Source organism: Arachis duranensis, chromosome 5, assembly GCF_000817695.3.
Source record: "Arachis duranensis cultivar V14167 chromosome 5, aradu.V14167.gnm2.J7QH, whole genome shotgun sequence".
Lineage (NCBI taxonomy): Eukaryota > Viridiplantae > Streptophyta > Magnoliopsida > Fabales > Fabaceae > Arachis > Arachis duranensis.
Window position 1 is genome coordinate 80,273,896 of NC_029776.3, and position 22,065 is coordinate 80,295,960.

Consider the following 22,065-nt stretch of genomic DNA (forward strand, 5'->3'; position numbering starts at 1 on the left):
AATCGTAATAATATTTTGATATTTTATTGATATTAAAATATAAATTAATTTTTTAATTAATTTTAATATTTTATTTTAATTATATCAAGTATTTAAAATATTTTTTATTTTAATAAATAATAATATATACTATATCTAAATTTATTTTAAGAATATATGTTAATAATAAGACTGGATACGCTGACACATAATGATATTTAGGTGTATCTAAGAATATCCAGAAAAAAATTTGTATATTTTATTAAGACACATTTAAACACAACAAACATATGTGTCGGGTAAATATCGTATCAAAAATGTATCTAATACACAAACACAATAATTCAGCGAAGTGTCTATACTTCCTAAATTTTAACACTACTTTTTTAAAATCGATAATCATTGTAATATAACTATACTAAAATGACCCTTATTGTTGATAATTAAATCAACTTGTAAAATCATTCACCGCCATTTACAAAAGTTTAGTCAAAACTTGGTCAAACATTGAAGGAAGTAAATTTGAAATGATTATTGTGGAAGTAACTAGAAATGTTACAAAGGATCATGGTCAAATGTTCAAAGGTTTACAGCTGGATAGTTTCTTCTACAACTTTCAATAAGTTACCACCTTATATCCAAGCTTAATCATTAAGCTTAGGTTACAAGTTGTTTAGTTTTAAAACCGCCAAATACAACTATAAATAGGTGGTGCATCTCTTATATTTTGTGTCCCATATATATGAAAAAGAATGCTTAGTATTTGTTTTTGTAAAATTCTCTCCTTGTTAATATGAGTATTAGTGAGTTTGAGAAATTAAAAAATATGATAGCGTCATTTATATGAGTGAGTGATTCTGGGGTCAATTAAGTGTGGGTATTATACTTACATTTGGTATCAGAGCTGGTTAATCCAGCACCTGGTATTTGAGAGTTTGTGAGGTGTGGGAGAGTTCTCACATAGTTGTTTATTCATAGAGTCAGTATGGCAAACACTTTCAATATTGTGTGGTCCGGTCCCAAGTTAGATGGGAAACTTGATTATAGTTATTGGGAGACTTTAATGTCCACCCATTTAAAGGCCCAGAACCTGTGGAACTTCATTGAACCAGGTTTGCAAGAAGGAGCAGATGCTGCTCAACAGAGGAGAGATCGATTGGCGCTATCTCAAATTCATCAAGGAGTAGATTATACGGTATTTGGCAAAATAGCAAATGCCAAAAGTGCAAAGGAAGCATGGAACACGTTGAAGCTGTCATATAAAAGTGTAGATAAAGCTCAAAAAGCAAAGCTACAGTCTTTAAGAAGAGAATATGAAAGGTACGAGATGTCTAGCTCAGAAACCGTTGAGCAATATTTTACTCGTGTTACAGATCTTGTCAATAAGATGAGAGTCTATGGAGAAGATATGCCCGATAGCAAAGTAGTGGAGAAAATTCTTCGCACCATACCAATGAAGTATGACCATGTGGTGACTACAATACTAGAGTCACACGATATGGACACCATGACGATTGCAGAGTTGCAAGGAACCATGAAAAGCCACATCAGTAGAATACTGGAGAAGTCTGAAAAATCAACCGAAGAAGCCCTGAAAAGCCGAGTGAATTTCAACAATGTTGCAGAATCAAATCGTACACAAGAAAGACGAGGTCGTGGTTTTAATTTTCAAAGTAGAGGCAGAGGAAGTTTCAGAGGTAGAGGTCGTGGCAATTACAACCAAGGAAGTTACAACAATTTTACACCACCTAATCAAGGAAGAGGTGGAACGAATTTCAGGCCTGTCAACCGAGGAAGAGGTCGAGGCAATTTTTATCAAGAAAGAACCAATTTCAACTGTTTTCATTGTGGAAAGTATGGACACAAAGTAGCATATTGCAGATTCAAAATGGTGAATAACAATCAAGCACACGTTGCAGAAAATCAGCATCAAAATACTGATGATAATCCTGGTACTCAGACTTTATTTTTTACAAGTAATTCATGTGCTGAAGATGAAAATATATGGTACTTGGATAATGCTTGCAGTAATCATATATCTGGTAGAAAGGAGTTATTTTCTTCAATAGATGATTCAGTTAAACTATTACTGAAGTTTGGTAATAGTACAAAGATCCCTATTGAAGGAAAAGGGCACATACCAATTAGATTGAAAGATGGTTCTCTGAGTTATATTTCTGATGTTTTCTATGCTCCTGAACTTGATTGCAATTTACTGAGTATGGGGCAATTATCTGAGAAGGGATATAAGATGATAACTTATCGTGGATATTGCACTGTATTTGACAACAATGGAAGGTTCATTGATAAAGCAAAGATGACTTCAAACAGAATGTTTCCGTTAAAAATTCAACATGTTAATCTCTCTTGCATGAGTTCTGTGATACTTGATGATAACTGGTTGTGGCATATGCGGTTTGGGCACTTTTATTTTTCTGGCCTAAACTACCTGTCAAGAAAAGGACTTGTTTCTGGTCTACCACAGATTCATATTCCCAATTGTGTTTGTGAGATTTGTCAACTGGGAAAGAAGCACAGAGATCCATTCCCTACAGGAAAGTCTTGGAGAGCTAGAAGATTACTTGAAATTGTGCATTCAGATCTTTGTTCTGTAGAAGTTTCAAGTAATGGTGGTAGCAGGTACTTTATCACTTTTATTGATGATTTTAGTAGATATACATGGGTATACTTTCTGAAGCAAAAATCAGAAGCATGTGATGTCTTTAAGACATTCAAGGCATTTGTCGAAAAACAAAGTGGCTGTAAAATCAAAATTCTCAGAACAGACAGAGGAACAGAATATCTTACATGTTCAGAATACTTTAAGCAACACAGAATTCAACACTAACTAACAACTAGATACACTCCTCAACAAAATGGGGTTGCTGAAAGAAAGAATAGAACCATCATGGATATGGTCAGATGCATGCTCAAGTCAAAACAAATGCCTAAAGAGTTTTGGGCAGAAGCAGTCGCAACAGCAGTTCATATTTTAAACAGGTGTCCAACAAAAAGTGTTCGTGATAAAACTCCAGAGGAAGCTTGGAGTGGAAAGTGGCCTTCCATTCATCATTTCAGAGTCTTTGGGTGTATCGCTTATGCCCACGTACCAAATCAATTAAGGAAGAAGTTAGATGACAAAGGCGAGAAGTGTATCTTTATTAGCTATAGCACAGACTCAAAAGCATACAAGTTGTACAATCCAAAAACAAAGAAAGTGATCATCAGCAGAGACGTGATGTTTGACGAGAAAGCCATGTGGGACTGGAACACAAAGACAGAAAAGCAGTCGATTGTAATTTCAAATACATGTGATGATAATGAAGAAAGACAACCAGACACAACCGAACAACCAGCATCATCTAGAAGACCTCAAAGAGAGAGGAGACTACCTGCTAGATTAGCAGATTATGAAGTTGGCAATGACAACGATCCTTCCGATGAAGAAATCATAAACTTTGCTCTATTTTCAGATTGTGAGCCGTTGAACTTTGAAGAAGCCTTTAAAGACAACAATTGGAAGAAAGCAATAGATGAGGAGATTCATGCCATTGAGAAGAATGACACATGAGAGCTGATAGATTTACCAGCAGATAAGAAGCCGATTGGAGTAAAGTGGGTTTACAAGACTAAGTACAAACCTAGTGGTGAAGTTGATCGTTTCAAAGCAAGATTAGTTGCAAAAGGATACAAACAAAAACCAGGTATCGACTACTTTGAAGTATTTGCTCCTGTTGCTAGATTAGATACTATTCGTATGATTATTTCACTCTCGGCTCAAAATAAGTGGAAGATACATCAAATGGATGTTAAGTTTGCATTTCTAAATGGCACTTTAGAAGAAGAAGTGTATGTTGAGCAACCGGTAGGATATGAAGTTCTTGGAAAAGAAGATAAAGTTTATAAATTGAAGAAAGTTTTGTACGGATTAAAGCAAGCACCAAGAGCATGGTACAAGAAGATTGATTCTTATTTCATTGAGAATGGTTTCAGAAGATGTCCGTTTGAGCATACTCTTTATATCAAGTTCGTTGAAAATGGAGATATCTTGGTCGTATGTCTTTATGTTGATGATTTGATCTTTACTGGGAACAATTTAAAAATAATTGCAGAATTCAGGGAGGCTATGATAAAGCACTTTGAAATGACAGATATGGGCTTGATGTCTTACTTTCTTGGCATTGAAGTAGTTCAAAAAGATGGTGGAATTTTCATTTCTCAAAAGAAATATGTAAATGATATTTTGAAGAAATTTCAGATGGAGCACTCAAAACCAGTTTCTACTCCAGTCGAAGAGAAGTTCAAATTGTTGAGAGAAGATAAAGGAAGAGCAGTAAATCCCACATACTACAAAAGCTTGATTGGAAGTCTGAGATACTTGACTGCGACTAGACCAGATATTGTGTATGGAGTTGGTTTGCTTAGCAGATTTATGGAGGAGCCTTGTATCAACCATTTGCAAGCGGCAAAGAGAATTCTTCGATATATCAAAGGTACTTTAAATGATGGAATTTATTATGAGAATATTAATGAAGTAAATCTTGTTGGCTACACTGATAGTGATTGGGCCGGAGATATAGAAACAAGAAAAAGTACTTCAGGGTTTGTGTTTCATCTTGGTTCTGGTGCAATTTCATAGTCGTCAAAGAAACAACTAGTATTAGCACTATCTACAGCAGAAGCAGAATATATAGCAGCAACAAGTTGTGCAACACAAGCAGTTTGGCTAAGAAGAATTCTTGAAGAATTGAACGAGAAACAAAGTACTCCAACAACAATATTTTGTGATAACAAGTTAGCTATTGCACTTTGCAAAAATTCAGTATTTCATGGAAGATCGAAGCATATTGATATTCGATTTCACAAAATTAGAGAGTTGGTGAATGAAAAAGAAGTTGTGATCGAGTACTGTCCAACTGAAGAACAAGTTGCAGATATCTTTACAAAACCGTTGAAGATAGAGTTATTTTACAAATTAAAAAAGATGCTTTGAATGATTAATTCTGCAAGTTTGATTTAAGGGAGGCAATGTTGATAATTAAATCAACTTGTAAAATCATTCACCGCCATTTACAAAAGTTTAGTCAAAACTTGGTCAAACATTGAAGGAAGTAGATTTGAAATGATTATTGTGGAAGTAACTAGAAATGTTACAAAGGATCATGGTCAAATGTTCAAAGGTTTACAGCTGGATAGTTTCTTCTACAACTTTCAATAAGTTACCACCTTATATCCAAGCTTAATCATTAATCTTAGGTTACAAGTTGTTTAGTTTTAAAACCTCCAAATACAACTATAAATAGGTGGTGCATCTCTTATATTTTGTGTCCCATATATATGAAAAAGAATGCTTAGTATTTGTTTTTGTAAAATTCTCTCCTTATTAATATGAGTATTAGTGAGTTTGAGAAATTAAAAAATATGATAACATCATTTATATGAGTGAGTGATTTTGGGGCAAGTGTGGATATTATACTTACACTTATATATTTAGCATTATTATTATATGTTACAATTACAAGTTATAGCATAGGTTTTGTAACTATTAGAAAGATCCTTTGTCAGCAATGGTTATAACTGCCACCAAAAATAAGGATAAGATCATTGATATTTAAACGTAGGTAATTAATGTAGTAATGACTATTTTTATTATCACTAAAAATAAATAAGAGAAATATTAGAGTCCAAAAAATTTATTGTTTTAGTCTATAGTTAATTATTAATATGTAAAAATATAGACTAAAAATATATTATTAAATTCCATGATCAGGAAATGGAACATAGTAGAGGAGCTCATGAAAGTAAGGGAATGGAGGCAGAGGATCAACACCAAAATGGTCGAGTGTAACATCTGCATCAGCTTCCATGAACAATACACCTTCGCCACTGCAATCCACCATAAGTTTGCCACTATGACCTTTCCTAAGCCATCCGGCAAGTGGATAATAGAACACAAGTGCTTTGGACAACGCTTCCCTGATGACATGGACAGGGTCTTTTCCTGCCATTGAAGGGTTGTAAGTAAAGAATTGCACCAATGGAAGTTGGTAACGAAGACTCTTTTGGTCATCAATATCGGAGAGAAGCTTGAGCTCATGGGAGGTGGATCCAGCAGGTGCCACTAGCTCCGCTGGGTTCTCCTCACTTTAAACACCATTGATGATGATGATTTCTAGAGAACCATTATTATATGCTTTTTTGGGAATTAAAGTAAGAATCGAAATATTGGTGTTTGATGAACATACCGAAATGCTGATATTATTAAGAAGGTATAGAAAGAAAAGCGTAAACTGAATAAATTAAACTTGATTGAATTAAGTGCAGCATATAGAAGGAGAGGAAATATTTATATACAGAAGTAAATTAGTTTACAGTGTATCTATGTTGCGGCCAGCTAGTTCAAGTAGTTAATGAGTAGTTGGAACTTGGAAGTTAGTTATTTAATTTGAGTTAACTTGAAGAGGAGTAAAATACTTAATTAAGTTTAACCAAGTTCAATGATTTTAAATTCAAGTATGAGCGCGTTTTTATCTATAAGAATTTAAATTTAGAATAAACTAAAATTTTTTAACGATAATAACATACAAACAAACTCAGTTTAAAATTTAAAACAAGCTCAGATCAAATAGAATTTGGATTCTTTAAATTTTAAATTTTTACTTTAGATAAAGTGAAATATTTTATTATTGAATGTTTTCTTTCTCATATTTTCTCTTGGTTCTGCATATGAAATAAACGGTAATAGATTATATTTTATCCTCTAAGATAAGATTCAAAATTTAGAGGATCCAAATATATATCAAATGTACTTTATTTAAATCCAAAATATACCAAAATTACTTAATGATAATTCAAAACTCTTCCTCATTTTTTTTCTTCTCAATTATCATTATCTTCTTTTTTTATTATTCATCTTTTCATTTTTGTTTTACCTTCTCATAATTTTTTCTATTTTACTCTCTTAACAAGAATAAAAACAAAAAAAATTAATCAAAGGAGAAGAAATACATAATACTGCAAAATCAGTAAGAAGATGAGGAACTTACATTTATTCAACGAAATAAAATTGCAATATATTTTAAACATGTTCATTCAAGTCTAAATGAGAAGCAATGCTCCTAAAAAAAGAAATAAGAACAACAGAAAAAAGAAGGAAAAAAGTAGAAAAAATACAACAGTAAAAAAGACATTTTTAATAATAAAAAAAGACATTTTATACTTTTATAACATTTTTTTAACAAACAAGCTTAACACAATAAAGTGGAGCGAAAAGAAGAATTAAGCTACAAAAACTAACACCTAATGTAAAATAAAATTATTGAATTTAGAAAACTAAACTATGATTAAGATAATGACTAAACATTATTAGACTATTATCCAATTAGTTGTGTAATTTATCTTGTTTAGTGTGCAAAAAATCAACTTAATTGAAACTGGGCCAAGAAGAAATAAAACAAATCTCAATGACATCTATCCCACACAAACGCAATCTTGACTCAAGATTTACTTGCCTACCATCACATATTTCCTTCAAAGATAAAAAGAATGTTTCAGGGATCAAAGAAAGAAAGTGAGTCTAACAAACTAATGAAACCCAATATTAATTCAAACAAAGCACTGGCATCATATGTTCAATTGAGTAAAAGTGAAAGCAAGCAATTTGATCAAAAATAAAGAAGGAACAAAAATTAGCCCAAGAATATAAATAAACCCATATCCAAACACAAGCTCAATGGTAGTCAACATTTAAATTTATTTATTTATTTGATGGTAACTAAGGTAGTGTTTGTTTTGCAGTACTGGGACAGAGACTGAGAGACTGAGACACAGTATCATGTTTGTTGGCTCAGAAACTGGTACTAAAGTTTCTGTCTCTGTCCCCAAAATTTCAATATTTCAGTACCTCCAAAATGTAGGGACACAGGGGACTGATATTTTTAGAAACAAAGACTGAAACTTTAATAACATTTTATACCTAAAATACTCTCATTTTAATTAATTAATTTCAATTTTATCCTTTGTGTAAATTAAATTAGAATTTTATTTTTGTTTCAATTTTTGTCTCTCACTTGGCACCAAACAGAATACTAAAACTTATTTCAGTCTCTGTCTCTCAGTCTCAGTCTTTCAGTATCTGTCTCTCCACCAAACGCTACCTAAATGATTCAAATTCCATTTCATTTGAACCATTCACTTCACGTACCGAACCAAAATTCTTTCTTCTCTCCTCTCTCTTTCGTTCCCATCACATCAAGTCACTAAACCGAGAAAGAAAACAAGGAAAAGAACTGAGGCTAGGGTTCGACGAATAACAATTTTTTTTTCAATTTCAAGTTAGAAGAAGGGTTACAATAAAGAAGCAAATCCCATTCGAACAAAGCATCTTTAAAAGTTACCAACCCCTTTTTTATTTCATCAAGGATGGTTGAAAAAATCTTCTGTGTCACAAGCACTGTTTCGGAAACTATAAAGAAAGTAAAGTTAATGGTGCTCTACTATGAATCAACGATAAAAAATTAAACTTGGAACCAAAGTAAGAATGCATGGCTCAGATTCAAGAAGCATGAAGAAAATAGTTGAAAGAGAAGATTGAAGGTATGATTGCATGTCACTGCTTCTACCCTCTCTTTTCTCTATGAACGCCGCTGCTGCATTTGTATATTGGGAGAAGAGAATCAACATGTGTTGAAGTAACGTTTTAGGCCCTGGAAGTTTCACTCCTCTATAATAGGGGTGAACGACCAAGGATTGGAGCAAAGAGTGAGATCACATGTTTGGATTCCCATAGCTCTATGAGCTCTTTATTCTTCTCCTTCATGGTTTTCATTGAGTATTTCTTTTTCTCAGTTTAATCTTTCTATTTTTCATTGGTAAAAGGCAAAATGGTGAAGTTTGTAAGAAAAAGTCAATGAGTGAAAAAAGGGGAGAGTTAAACTTGCAGAAAAGGTCATAATTATCTTAGAAATTCTTTGTATATATTTCTATTTTGTTGTCATGATCCTAAGGGGATTCTCTTACAAGTTGGGTTAACACTTTGCAGTTAAAAGTTAGGGTGAGTTATAGTCAAGTTCAGGTTGGGTTAGAATCTGGACTTGTCACAGATAGGATTGGATAGATCCTAGGGAGAATTGGTGAATGTAATTCCGTTGAAAGATAGAGAAATTTCATCATTGTTGTGGAAAAACTGGATGTAGGCTACATTGTAATGAGTAGCTGAACCAGGATATATCAATGTGTCATTCTCTATTCTCTTCTCTATTTCTGGTTCTGCACTATAGGAGACAAAATAGAAATATCTCCTACCACGTTAAGAGACAAAACCATAATCTATCCTGTTTTCTACTCAAAGTTTCTCTACTGAACTCAATGTTAAAAGTTAAAGAAAAAGGAGGCTAAGATTCAAACCCCCCTTCTCTTAGCCATGATAACTATAAAAAATAAAAGCTATCACCAATGTCATTTTTCCATTACCATTAACAACAAAAGGGATCTACACTGCTCCACGCTTTATAACTAGTAACTGATATGTGAAAAGATTCTACATTTGTTTTCTTGTTATGAAATATCTATCCATTTCTTTCAGTGTCAAAAGTAAGATATTTATGTGTTATTGTTAACAAATTTTGATATTAATTTTTTGATAAATTATGTATAATTCAAAATTTTTCGTCTTTTTTCTCTTTATATTCTGTTGTTTCTTTTTCTTCTTTTTCATCTTTTTCTTCTTATTTTATTTTTTTTTGTAATTCTTCTTGTTTTATTATCTTAAGAGGAATGAAACCAAAAAAAACTGTAATATTATATGAAGAAGAGGAGAAGAAGAAGAAATAAAATAAAATCCAACAATATCAGCACCAATAGAAGAAGGAGGAGGAGGCGCATGAAAAAATACGAAGAAAAACGACATAATTTTACGCGCATGTTGTGTGAGTCATGAATCATGATGATTGTAAATCCCGAGTAATTGGTGGTAAATAATTAGCGAATAAAATAATTATTAATCAAAAAATTAGAAAATAGAATTTTATAGTTGAATGGAATAGAGAAAATTAAAATAAGAATTTTGACATTAATTTTAAAAATTTTGACTTAAAAATGAGACGAACCAAACTCGTATTGGGCCTAAGGCCCAATCCAACAATATTTAAAGGAAGAGCACAGCTCTTCTTCCCCAAAGTAAAAGGGGAAAGCACGCTGAGCATAGGAGAAAGGGAAGCATGAACATGCAAACCTTGGTTCCGAAATTCAATCTCAAATAATTTTTTATTTAGAGTTCCGATCGCCGCACCATTTGTGGCCACGCGACCAGCGCATTGAGCTCTACAAAGTCCAGTAATTAATTAGGTATGGAACCCACATCCCAGCTTCAGATTCTCTCCTTTCCAATTTCAAAATTCAATGTGTATCCATGTTGAATCTTGTTTAATTTCGGTGTTTAGGTTCGAGTTAGCTTGTGGGTTTTGTTGGGTTTAGCTCACTTGAGCTGTGGACAAGGTAAGCTTTCTCAATTTCCTTGTGAAATGTTGAGTTAGAAAATTCTATGCTAATTATAGTGGTAATTATGTTGTTAGATTGGAAATTGGTTGAGAGGTGGAATTAATTTGAGGATATGGGAGCTTGAGATCGATTTTGGAAGCTAGGTTCGTCGGTGAGGGGCCGTATTGATAATCTTGTGGTGTGGGAATGTTTGAGGTGTTCCGGATTTATCGAAAAATCGGCCATGATGATAATTGCCTAGCACCTTTGTAATGTGTCGTGAAAACTTAGGCTAGATGACCATAAGATAGGTATGATTGCATGAGTATGATAATTGCCTAGCACCTTTGATGATAATTGTTGATATAAATTGAGTAATTATTGATGAATATTGTTCATGATGAGAGTAGGGTGATAAATAATGGATTAATGATGCTTGATATGTTGATAATGATAAATATGATTAGATGATGGATTGTTGATGATTTGTTGGTAAAATTGTGAAGTCCATGTATGAGAATCATGTAAAATTAAGGTATGGTTGATTATGGTAGGATGTGAAGGCAGTGTGGCTGTGATAAGGTGTGTTGGTGGGTTGTTTGTAAGCATAAAATGTTGATTGAGTTTGATTTTTTATGAAAATAAAGGTTTGAGGATTTTGTGAAAAAAAAGTTGATTTTTGACTGAACTTTGATAAGCCATAATTTGACTTTCGAACTTCCAAATTATTTCAAACTTGTTTCAAATAAAAATTGGGTTCGTGAAGTTTACGCCGTTCGAAGAACGGATGAAAAATGTTTTAATACGAAAAAGTTATGCACGTCGAAAGTTCGAAGGGTAAGGATGAAATTCTGCAGCATTTAGCATTTTTGCTAATCTGCAGGTCTTGTGTACACGACCACTGCACGTGACGTGACCAACCTCTACGGGTTGGGCATCTCACGTACGCGAGCAAGATGCTTGCATACGCGAGGAAGAAAAACACGCTCACGCGTATGCGTGGCCCACGTGTACGCGTGACTCCTGAAATCAGCAAAGTGAGTTTTGTATTTTAAAATGTAATTATGAACCTCTAAACCTCTATTATCACTCTTTTAGCCCCTAAACCTTAATTGTATGCTTAGTGATGAGGTGAAGTTAGGAAGGAGTGATAGCTTGCAAGAGAAAAAAGTTTGAAAATATGATGAATCATGATTGAGAAGTGTGAAAGTGTTATGGAATTGATGAACATTTGCGATAATGATATGATGATTGATGATTGAACTGATTTGGAATAAATGAATGTATGTTTGAGATACTTGGGCAGTAACAAGGACTGCGGTTTGTCCCACTTGTTCCAGGTCAATGCTTGAGATACCTGGGTAATAGCAAAGATGGTGATTCGTCCCGCTTATTCCAGATCAAAAATTGTGATGCCTGGGCAATAGCAAGGGGTCGTGATTCATCCCACTTGCTCCAGGTTGAGCTTTTAAACACCCATCTGGGTAGTAGCCACAGTAATAGTTATTCCACTGGCTCTGGGTTAAGTGGGTAGTAGTAAGGGGGTTGTAGTTCAAACTCACTTGCTCTGCAATGGGTGTTTCTGTCCATGGTTAGCTACCAGGACGTGTCGAGTTGGCTATATAACTGACAAATGATATCATCAGCCATAGGACAGGCATTCATCATATGCATTTGTATGTTTTATTTGAGTGTGCATTATCTTGGCTTGATTAATTATTTATTCATGTTAATTGCTAACTGCCAACTTGTTATATAAGTTTTCTGTATGTGCTTGACTTGTCTGTTTTGCTTGTCTATGTACTGGAGTTGGAGGACTGGAGGAAAGGCGGAGGATTGAAGGTTTTGATTAGATGTTGATCAAGTTTAGAATATTAGAGACCTACCCTCGTTTATGATTTCAACTTTATTACCTTTAAATTTTATAATTTGAGTGTTGGCGGCCTAGGATTGCCTCTGGCTTTTTCGAGACCTTATTTATTATATATGTGGGCACCTTAACCATACTGAGAACCCTCAGTTCTTATCCCATATGATATTGTTGTTTTCAGATGCAGGTTGAGATGCACCTCGATGAGCGTCTGGAGTTCCCTCTGCAAGCAAAGTTGGTTATCTTGAGATTACTGTATTTTGTTTTATGCTATGTATATATGTATATAGTTTCTCCACCCTTGTGTTTTGTATTTTGTCTTTTCTAGAGGTTGACTTGGAGAAACATGTGTTTTGTCATATATTTGGGGTTACTCTTTTGGGTTATGTATATATATATTTGCTTTGGCCAGTTTTAGTTTTAGTTTCACAAGCCAAGACAGAAGCCTTGCTATATGTATCTTTGGAATTCTTCTCTCATATTTATCCCTTACGCGAGTGGTGCGATTCTCTGTTTAATGCTTTGCTTAACTTTTCTTCACAGGCTTCTAGTTAAAATTCCTTTCAACTATTATTACATATATTTTTTTACTTTTAGACGTCGTAATACTTTACCACATCAATTTTATGATTTAAGCATAAGATTCTGTGTGGTAGGATGTTGCAGTTGGAGTAAAAATTGAGAGCATCAAATGTTAAATCGTGATCATTTATTATCATTAAATTAAATCAATGATTATAAATTTAAAACGGACTTCAAAGCCACATCTACAATAGACACCTCCTTTTTTCTTCCTGTTACTCGATGCCTTTTCTTGTATTGATGAACTATTTGTTGTTCTAACTTGTCATGCGTTTTCTCTTTCAAATTGTTGAGTGAATCTTGCTATGTATTTTTTTTTCCCTTTCTTTCTTAAACTCCTAAATAAGTTACTGAATACTGAATTACTGATTGATGCTTGTAAGTCATTGCTTTCATATATTTGTTTTCCCATTCTTGTTATGCAAATACACAACAATTTGGCACAACAATTCTGTTTTCTTAGTGTACAATACAAAGAGAATAAAGCATTCTGATATCTATGAATTTGAATATCCAAATCTTCTATAAGCATACAGATACAGACCTCCATCCAGATGCAGAGTAAGTGAAGTTCTATAATGTATTGATTTGTGTTCATCAACCAACTTGAATTTGTAGCTGCCTAAGAGGATAGCAGAGAAGATTTTCATCTGTCTGTATGAGAAATCCTTCCCAAGACAAACTCTTGGACCCGCCTGTGGAATCAACAACCAAAATATATATAATTTTCTATTCTTTCAACGTTTCTTTTTTGCTAAGAAAACTATTTTGAAGTGATATCATATCAAGCTCTGACCTGGAAAGCTGTGAATTTGAAAGGGCTTTCTTGCTGAAACTTTCCATCTATGTCAAGCCACCTTTCTGGTTTGAACTCTTCAGCATCATCACCCCACAATGATTTCATCCTTCCCATGGCATAAGGTTGGTATGCCACAACATCACCTTTCTTCACATAGAATCCATCTGGCCACACATCATCTGAGAAACAAATCTTTGCGTCCTGCCATACAAGCATCGAACCAAATCATTAAATAAATCAAATCCCAAACATACTATAGAAGATTAGGCAACCATTTTTCACTCTCTAAAGATTAAGATCATTAGCAAAACTACCCCAGAAAGATTGATAATTATCCCGCCGTACCTAAAGGGTTGATTTCAACAGCTAAAATGGTGGTATACTTGTTACTAAAATCAAACTTTTTAATATCTTGAGTACCACGGCATAATTATCAATCTTTGCAGAACAATTTTGCTAGAAATTAATCTTTCAAGGATAAAAAGGGTGCCTTAGTCTAATTGTTTTAAAAAAACATCTTTTCTTCTTTTCATGAGGTTATGTTGTATCATTCACCCATGGAACAGCAGGGTAGAGTCTTAGTGTCTCTGTCAAAGCTGCATGTAGATACTGCATTTTTTCAAGAGCTTCTTCAGTTATATTAGCTGCAAACTCCTCCTCAGGCTTTGAAAAATCTGATAACCCTGTTGCATCTTTGACTTCTTGTGCAATCTTTTCCTGCACATGAGGAAGCTTGCATAGCCGGAAAAGGAACCATGAAAGAGTAGTGGCTGTTGTATCTTTTCCAGCTATGATGAAACTCAAGATGATGTCTTTCAGGTACTTCGGATCGGTCTCATCCAATTCTAAAAACCTTGACAAAAGGTCTTTCCTCACCTGTCAAAAGAAAACATGTAATGCCAATGAATTTCTTCAATAATTTTCTATAACTATCAACCAATAAGTTTTTGTCTTGTGAATTTGTTTACTTACAGGCTTATCATCTTGATTATGGACTTTCTCAGTCTTGCTTTTAATCACATTATACACAAATTCATCTACAACTCTGACATGTTTCTTTAGTAAAGCTTCTTGTCCTATGTTCAAAAACCGCTTCGCCTTCCAGAAAACGTCAATATACCTAAGTATAGTAATTGCACTTGCATCATCAAAAGAACTAGAGAATTTGGTGCCTTCTTCATATGTTCCACCCATAGTGTCCAGTTCTACACCTAGTACTATATTAAATACTGAGTCCATGGTTGATTTGAAAAGTAAGTCCTGCCAATAAGAACTTTTCTTGCATCAATGTGTAACAAACTCAAATAATAACCAAAGTTGTTTAACTAAATATTATAGAAGTATATCTATCCATTTGAAGAGTCCTACTTGGATTTCAATTGCTTGATTTGAGATTGCTGCTTCAGACACTATTGCAGCAAGTTTTATAGCATTCCCTTTGAAAACTGAACTGCTGTAATCTCTCAAAAGCTTGGAGGAAAATTGATAGCTTGCTGCCTTTCTCTGATGTCTCCACTTTTCTCCATCCACTGTGAATATCCCATCTCCCAATAGGTCCCTCAGGATTTCATACTGATGCCGTCCCTGAAACAAGTTATAGGAACTTTCTAGACTCAAGCATCGAGACTATGTTACGGATTCAACAATATATTGTATTTTCCAGTATAGGTTGGGGAATAGATATTTCATATGTTCATCAAGAAGATATGAAATATTTAAAATGTAGGAATCAACTATGCAAACTGAAATAACCAACTTTTCTTTCTAGCCACAAAATTATCATATATCTGAACTTGTCTAGTTTTGTTTTTCAACAACTAATTCTGGTATAACTGATTTTCATGTAATGTATTTATGTTTGGTTGTAACTATTCTGAAAGTAAAAAAATATTCACTTTTGCAAAAGAATCAATTCTAGAGGCTAGAACTGATTTTGCAAATTAGCAAACATGCACAAAAATAACCAAATATTGAGGATTTAAGTTTGACACTTTGTAAAGTTGATTTAGTACCTTGCCATAGTTTGAAAAATTTGTCTTGAGGATATATTCCACATTTGTGGGGTCTGAAGTGTACACTTCACTGCTTGATAAGCTAAGCAGCCTATAACTGCTGTGCTTTCTTGCAAGATCTGTCATGTAATCATGTAGCCTGTTGAAATTGACAAGTTGGTGGAAAACAGTTCCTGCAATGGGGTGGCGTTTTCTTCTCCGGCCATGTTTTTCGGCAACTAACACTGCTATAACTAAGGCTAGAACTGCTGCAGCTAGATATTTGATATCAAGGCTAAAATAATCTAACATTTTGGCTCAGCAGAAGACTATTTACTACAAAATTTTGATCATGAAGAAACTAGAATACTTATAACAACAACAGAATTATTTATAATATTTTTCATTGAAAGGTATTTAAACACTATGTTTGTCACCTACTGTTCTACCACCCTGTCATTTTATAATATTTTGTTTCAAGGTCATAATTTACATACTGGTATCGTGCCAGCTGCAATTACAGACAAGAAGAAAACAATGAAAAATTCATAAGGGATAACGCAGTATGAAACCACATTAGCCTTTAATATGCATTAATTTGCACTCATGATAGTACTTTTTGCTCTTTGGCTAGATTAGTCAAATATTTTATTAGTAAGGCACTCACATGGTCAAATTTTTTAAGTGTGTGAAGACAACATTGGATGACGGTGCAAAATAGTTTAATCTATATGATCATTTCCATATCATTATATAGTTCTGTTATTTTATAATATCTTGAGAGCTACCTGGAAAATATTTGTATTACTTGGACTAGATCAACATAGAAACATGCATATGATTCACACGTGTATGATTCAGAATTAATAATGCCAATGGTAACTTCATAACTTCAGAGTACAATATAAATTGCAGCTATAGAAAGAAACGTTCCATATATATAATATATTAAATATTTTAATTTATTGAATAAGGACATACAAAGTTATCTTTGTGAACATAGTTTTATATAACTGATATATGAAAGCTAATACATCTTCTGCAATGCAAGATTTTGTTCTTGCTTATCCTTATTTTTTCTTAAATTAAGAATCTACGAAGCATATTAAGAATATTCCAAACATAAATGATCGTAATGTAGTAGTAGCACATAATGGACCCTATCTGTGGGAGGCATGCACATGAAGACCACCATCAATGTGCAGAGTCAGCATAACTATATAATTAACTTCTTCGTTTTTGAAAGCAAGCTTGAATTTGTAGCCATGGCAAAGAACAGCAGCAAAAACCTTCATCTGTCTGTAGGCAAAATCTTTTCCTAGACATATTCTTGGTCCTGCCTGCATAATGACAAGAAGAAAATCAAACTTTGGGAATTCCAGAAAAGATTGTTCTGTAAAATATATCATACTTTGCACTAGCTAACCTGAAAGGCTGTGAACTTGAAAGAACTCTGTTGTTGGAAAGCTCCATTCTGATCAAGCCATCTCTCCGGACGGAATTCCTCGGCATCATTTCCCCATAGGAATTCCATCCTGCCCATGGCATATGGTAAATAAGATACCATGTCACCTCTCTTCACACTGAATCCATCTGGCAGAGTTTCATCTGATAAACAAAGTTTACCATCCTGTAACAGCAACAAAGAAGAATTTTTCAACAATTGTGATAGCAAACATGTTTTTTCACTATGTTATTTTGGAAATGAAAGGTATTTCTATATATATTGCATAGGTTCATCACCACAGGAACAGCCGGGTAGAGTCTAAGTGTCTCGGTCAAAGCAGCATGCAAATAGTTCATCTTTTGAAGAGTCCCTTCAGTTAAGGCATTTGTAATTTCATCAATATTACAAGTGTTCTTCAACTTTGTAGTATCTCTGACTTCTTGTGCAATTTTTTCTTGGACATGAGGATTCTTGCAGAGCAAGTAAAGGAACCAGGAAAGAGTAACAGCTGTTGTGTCTCTTCCTGCAATTATGAAGCTGAGGATAATGTCTCTTAAGTACTTTGGATCTGTCTCTTCCAATGCCAGAAACCTTGACACCAAGTCTGCTTTTATCATCTGTCATGAGATGTCATTTTTCAATGTAGAATTGTTATAAAAACTTTGAAAGTTAAGTGATGCAAAGGGAAGTTTTTAAGTCCTACTCACATGTGAATCATGTTGAGGCTTTTGGATTTGCTCAGTCCTTTTGCTGATAAGTTCATACACAAATTCATCAACAACTTTAATTTGGTTCCTCAGTACTGCTTCCGATCCGATATTGAGGAACCGCTTGATCTTCCATAAGATATCAACATACCGGTATAGGGTTAGGCCACTCGCTTCATCAAAGGCATTGGAGAATTTGGTGCCTTCTTCATATGTTCCACACATTGTGTCCAAGTCTACACCAATGATGATCTTAAACACTTGGTCTAAGGTGGCTTTCATAAATAAATCCTGCCAATAAAAATCATGCAACATGAGATTAATAAGTAAGTTCCTTTAAAATGGATTAAATTAAAAACCATGTACCAAAATCTTACTTGGAAGTCAATTGCTTTATTTGATATAGCAGCTTCTGAAACAACTCTTGCAAGTGTTACTGCATTAGATTGAAACACTTGAAGGCTAAAATCTTTCACAGCTTTGGTGGAGATTTCTTGGGTTGCCACTTTCCTCTGATGTTGCCACTTTTCTCCATCTACCGTGAATATTCCATCACCTAAAAGATCTGTCAAAATACCATGGTGGTACCACCCCTGCAACAGAATAGAAACTCAGACATTAAGAAATCCGGTTTTGGTTGAATAACTGCATAAGGCAGAATAGACATATTTTATTTTAATCAGTAGAGAAATTAAAAATAAAAAATTATAGAATGTAAAAAGGAAAGAATTTGATGAAGGCCTATATCATAGGAATTCGACAGAGTTTTACATCAGTTGTCAAAGGCCTATTATTACTTTCTTCTTTGATCCAGGTTTAGGACTGACTATCTCTAACAATATCATCCATGTCTGAGGCAAAACAACTGTTGTTGCAAGCTTGAAATGATGCAATTTCATATAATAAAGTGTTGTACCAAAAACAAAATTGAATTATTCCAAAATATGCAATACCTTCCCATAGTTTGCAAAGTTTGTTTTGAGGATATACTCAACATTCACAGGGTCTGCAGTGTAAACCTCATTCCTGAATAAGCTAAGCAACCGATAAGTCTTGTGTTTTGTTGCATGGTCAGTCATGAAATCATGCAGCCTATGGAAGTTGAAAAACTGGTCTAACACAGTGCCTCCAATCACATGCTGCTTTCCTTTCCTGCTATGGAACCTTTTGAAACTAGTTTGCAGTGCAAAGAATATTAAAGCTATAGTTGCAACAAGTGCTACAGCTGCAGACACAGGTTCAGAATGAAAATTTAAGAATCTCATAATGTAATAACTACACAGAACTTAATAGGATCAAGATACTTTGCAAGTGGGAGGTACCTAGCAGGTTATCTCTATATATAGAGGGATAAATTATTTATCTAAATAAATGAGTAATTAAGCATTGTTTATTTTTCTTTACTTATTTTCAGTAGATATTATGATAATTCCAGCATGCTACTTTGTTTTTAATGTCTTTTTTCTTTCCAGAATTGTATGTACTAAAAGCTTTTACTCCGAGAGATAAGTAAGCAGATATTTTAGGCACACAAATAAGGTTTTTCATAAGCCTGAAAAACTCATGTGGAAAGATACAAACCATTCATCCAACTTGTATTCCCCTTATTGTGTTACCTAATCAAATGTGCCTGCTTGAGAGGATAAAATAATTCTTCTAATAATTTGTAAGACAAGTCAATATGGTTGATTTTGATTGTCATTGAAAGTATGAATTTTTGTGACATGAAGAGAATGTCTGTAATTCTTTGTGTGAAAATAAGATAAAGCAAGTATTTTAGAATAGTTTATATTTTAAGTTATTAAACTATTAATTTTATTTAGCAAGTAAAATGGACCTAAAATTTTATTTAACCTAATATGAAAAATATAACTATTTTTTAAACTATTCTGGCTATCAGAATTTTGATAAATGATGAAACAATGATATAGGCGAATGATGTTAAATAAATTCCTGTTTTGTTGTATCAAAAAACTAAATAAAAAGTAGAGTAATTTTTTTTTGTTCAATTTTAATTAATCTATTTTGTCTTCTATTTATCTTGAGTCCTTGTCAAAATGCAAAGTTAAAAGATATGTTAATGAATTGTTATCATGGTATAAATATCTTTGTCTTAATGCACATGTTGAGCAATGAACATTAGCCGCCAGGCCTACTAATTGTTGGCCTAATAGGTGATAATGACAAGCTGTCTAAAATTCAATGTTGTTTGATATTTGCCATCACAACTAACAACAAAACTTAAGTGCTTAACTGTCTCCTCTTTTAGCATACTTGATCTATTGTAGTTATTGCCTCAGATTATAGTCATTTTCTGCCACCAGATGGTTATGCATATAACAACTTCCATTACCAATACATGGTGAGTGAATATGAAAGCAAAAACAACCCCTTTTTTCAAGTCCAATGGATGAGGATTTCATCAAGAAAGAGTTCATAACACAGCAGCAATGCTATTCAAAATAACAAAACTTAAGGTGGCCATAATCATTAAAACAATCACACATTCTGCTGTGACTGATAATTACACTCTGCAGATTTCTTCGTATAACCAATGAAAGTGTGCATCTTCAGATATCATGTCTTCATCTCATTACTTAATTTACTTAAGACAAATACTAATTCTTTCGTTAGAAGTTCAGATGATCTTCCAACTGAAAATTCATGAACCACACCGTTGATTTCAATCATGCTACACCCCGGGATTTCCTTTTTAATTCCTCTTTCTTTCATTAGGTTTCTAATTCTTTTGGCAGCATCAAACCTGCCAGCTTTTGCATATATGTCACACAAGTTCATATAGAAAGCATGATTTTCAGGTTGCAACTCTATCAAATGCAGAGCAACTCTTTCTCCTAATTCTATATTCCCATGCATTTGACATCCTCCAAGTAATGCACCCCAGACATAAACATCCGGCTTCATTGGCATGCTTCTTATGAGCATCTCCGCCTCCTCGAAGAGCCTGGCTCGACTAAGAATATCGACCATGCAAGCATAGTGATACACTTGTGGTTCAATCGAGTAAACATGTTTCATTATATCGAAGCATCGCCGACCTTTATCAACCAAACCAGAATGAGCACAAGCTGACAATAATCCAACAAATGTCACATGGTTAGGCCTCACTCCAGCTCTCTCCATCTCTGAAAAGCAGTCAAGAGCCTTCCAACCTAATCCATGAAGAGCAAATACCGAAATCATAGCTGTCCATGCCGACCCATCCTTTTCAGGCATTTCCTTGAAGATCTCAAAAGCTTCCTGCACGTGCCCACACTTTCCATACATAGTGATAAGAGCTGTTCCAATTACCACATCACACTCTATGATACTTCTTCTCAGGTAACCATGCACCCATTTCCCATGGTCAATAGCTCCAAGTTGAGCACAAGCTGAAAGGACACTAGCCACTGTAGTCTTGTCAGGTTTATCGGAATCATCATTCGAAAACAGCAGCATCTCCTGGAAAATTTCCAGTGACTCCATTGCCCTGCCACCTTGAGCCAACCCAGTAATAATCGAATTCCATGTTATGATATTCTTCCTCTTCATCTTCCTAAACAAATCCAATGCCATATCAAGTTCTCCATTTCTCAAACACCCTATAACCATTGAGTTCCAAGTGACAAGATCTGTAACAGGCATTTCATCAAACAACTTGCTGGCATTTTTCAACAGGCCACATGCCATGTACAATCCTATCAAAGAATTCCCAACAAAAACATCATTCAAAAACCCAAACTTGATCACTTGGGAATGAAGAACATGGCCAGTGGAACCATCAAGCCTCCTAGTGCAAGCCTTCACAAGGAAAGGGAAAGTGAGTGAATTAGGGTCAATGTTCCTGCAAAGCATTTTCTTATACAGCATCAAAGCCCTGCAAAAATGGCATCCATTACCTCCTTCCATGTCAGCATATGCTCTGATCATGATGTTATAGACACGAATATCAGGGTTCTTGATCATGTGAAAAACATTGCTGGCGTAGCTGAAAGAACCCCAATTTGAAAAGGAGCAAAAGAAAAGAACACGGGTAATGAGGTGATACTGGTCAGCATTCGATAAAGTTGGTGACTTTAGAATGTGGGTGTGGATTCTTTTGAGCTCTCTTAAGTTCTTGCATTCTTCGATCATTCTGGAAAGTGTGTTCTTCATTATTAAGTACATATGATTGTTCATTTTTGAATTTTGGGAATAATTTCCTCAATGTTATC

At 34.1% G+C, this 22,065-nt stretch overlaps 3 protein-coding genes and 1 pseudogene across 3 annotated transcripts; all 4 read right to left on the reverse strand.

Moving 5' to 3' along the window:
- Positions 1 to 7,497, reverse strand: part of LOC107489642 (13-hydroxylupanine O-tigloyltransferase-like) — a 14,860-nt pseudogene extending 7,363 nt beyond the window's left edge.
- Positions 7,498 to 13,302: 5,805 nt separating this feature from the next.
- LOC107489695 (cytochrome P450 704C1) lies at positions 13,303 to 16,041 on the reverse strand. Its single transcript, XM_016110448.3, has 6 exons — positions 15,719 to 16,041; positions 15,075 to 15,290; positions 14,679 to 14,966; positions 14,262 to 14,582; positions 13,704 to 13,907; positions 13,303 to 13,602 (listed from the first exon to the last, which is right to left on the reverse strand). Exons 1-6 carry the CDS (start codon positions 16,007 to 16,009, stop codon positions 13,405 to 13,407), a joined length of 1,518 nt encoding a protein of 505 aa, XP_015965934.1. The 5' UTR covers positions 16,010 to 16,041; the 3' UTR covers positions 13,303 to 13,404.
- Positions 16,042 to 16,805: 764 nt separating this feature from the next.
- On the reverse strand, positions 16,806 to 19,121 carry LOC107489659 (cytochrome P450 704C1-like). Its single transcript, XM_016110412.3, has 6 exons — positions 18,805 to 19,121; positions 18,229 to 18,444; positions 17,852 to 18,142; positions 17,441 to 17,761; positions 17,124 to 17,327; positions 16,806 to 17,037 (listed from the first exon to the last, which is right to left on the reverse strand). Exons 1-6 carry the CDS (start codon positions 19,114 to 19,116, stop codon positions 16,858 to 16,860), a joined length of 1,524 nt encoding a protein of 507 aa, XP_015965898.1. The 5' UTR covers positions 19,117 to 19,121; the 3' UTR covers positions 16,806 to 16,857.
- An 878-nt stretch (positions 19,122 to 19,999) lies between these two features.
- Positions 20,000 to 22,065, reverse strand: LOC107489658 (pentatricopeptide repeat-containing protein At5g66520-like). The gene has a single exon (XM_016110410.3). The coding sequence runs from the start codon at positions 22,028 to 22,030 to the stop codon at positions 20,429 to 20,431; it is 1,602 nt and encodes a 533-aa protein (XP_015965896.1). The 5' UTR covers positions 22,031 to 22,065; the 3' UTR covers positions 20,000 to 20,428.

Excerpts from the sequence above, each read along its gene's own strand:
- LOC107489695 (XM_016110448.3), bottom strand. The coding sequence starts at position 16,009 with ATGTTAGATTATTTTAGCCTTGATATCAAATATCTAGCTGCAGCAGTT. Across the intron at positions 14,967-15,074 it reads ATCAAGCAATTGAAATCCAA|GACTTACTTTTCAAATCAAC; the intron begins GTAGGACTCTTC and ends TCTTATTGGCAG. Across the intron at positions 13,908-14,261 it reads TCTACCCTGCTGTTCCATGG|GACGCAAAGATTTGTTTCTC; the intron begins GTGAATGATACA and ends CTTGTATGGCAG.
- LOC107489659 (XM_016110412.3), bottom strand. The coding sequence starts at position 19,116 with ATGAGATTCTTAAATTTTCATTCTGAACCTGTGTCTGCAGCTGTAGCA. Across the intron at positions 17,762-17,851 it reads AGCCTCAACATGATTCACAT|ATGATAAAAGCAGACTTGGT; the intron begins GTGAGTAGGACT and ends ATCTCATGACAG. Across the intron at positions 17,328-17,440 it reads TCTACCCGGCTGTTCCTGTG|GATGGTAAACTTTGTTTATC; the intron begins GTGATGAACCTA and ends TTGCTGTTACAG.
- LOC107489658 (XM_016110410.3), bottom strand. The coding sequence starts at position 22,030 with ATGAACAATCATATGTACTTAATAATGAAGAACACACTTTCCAGAATG.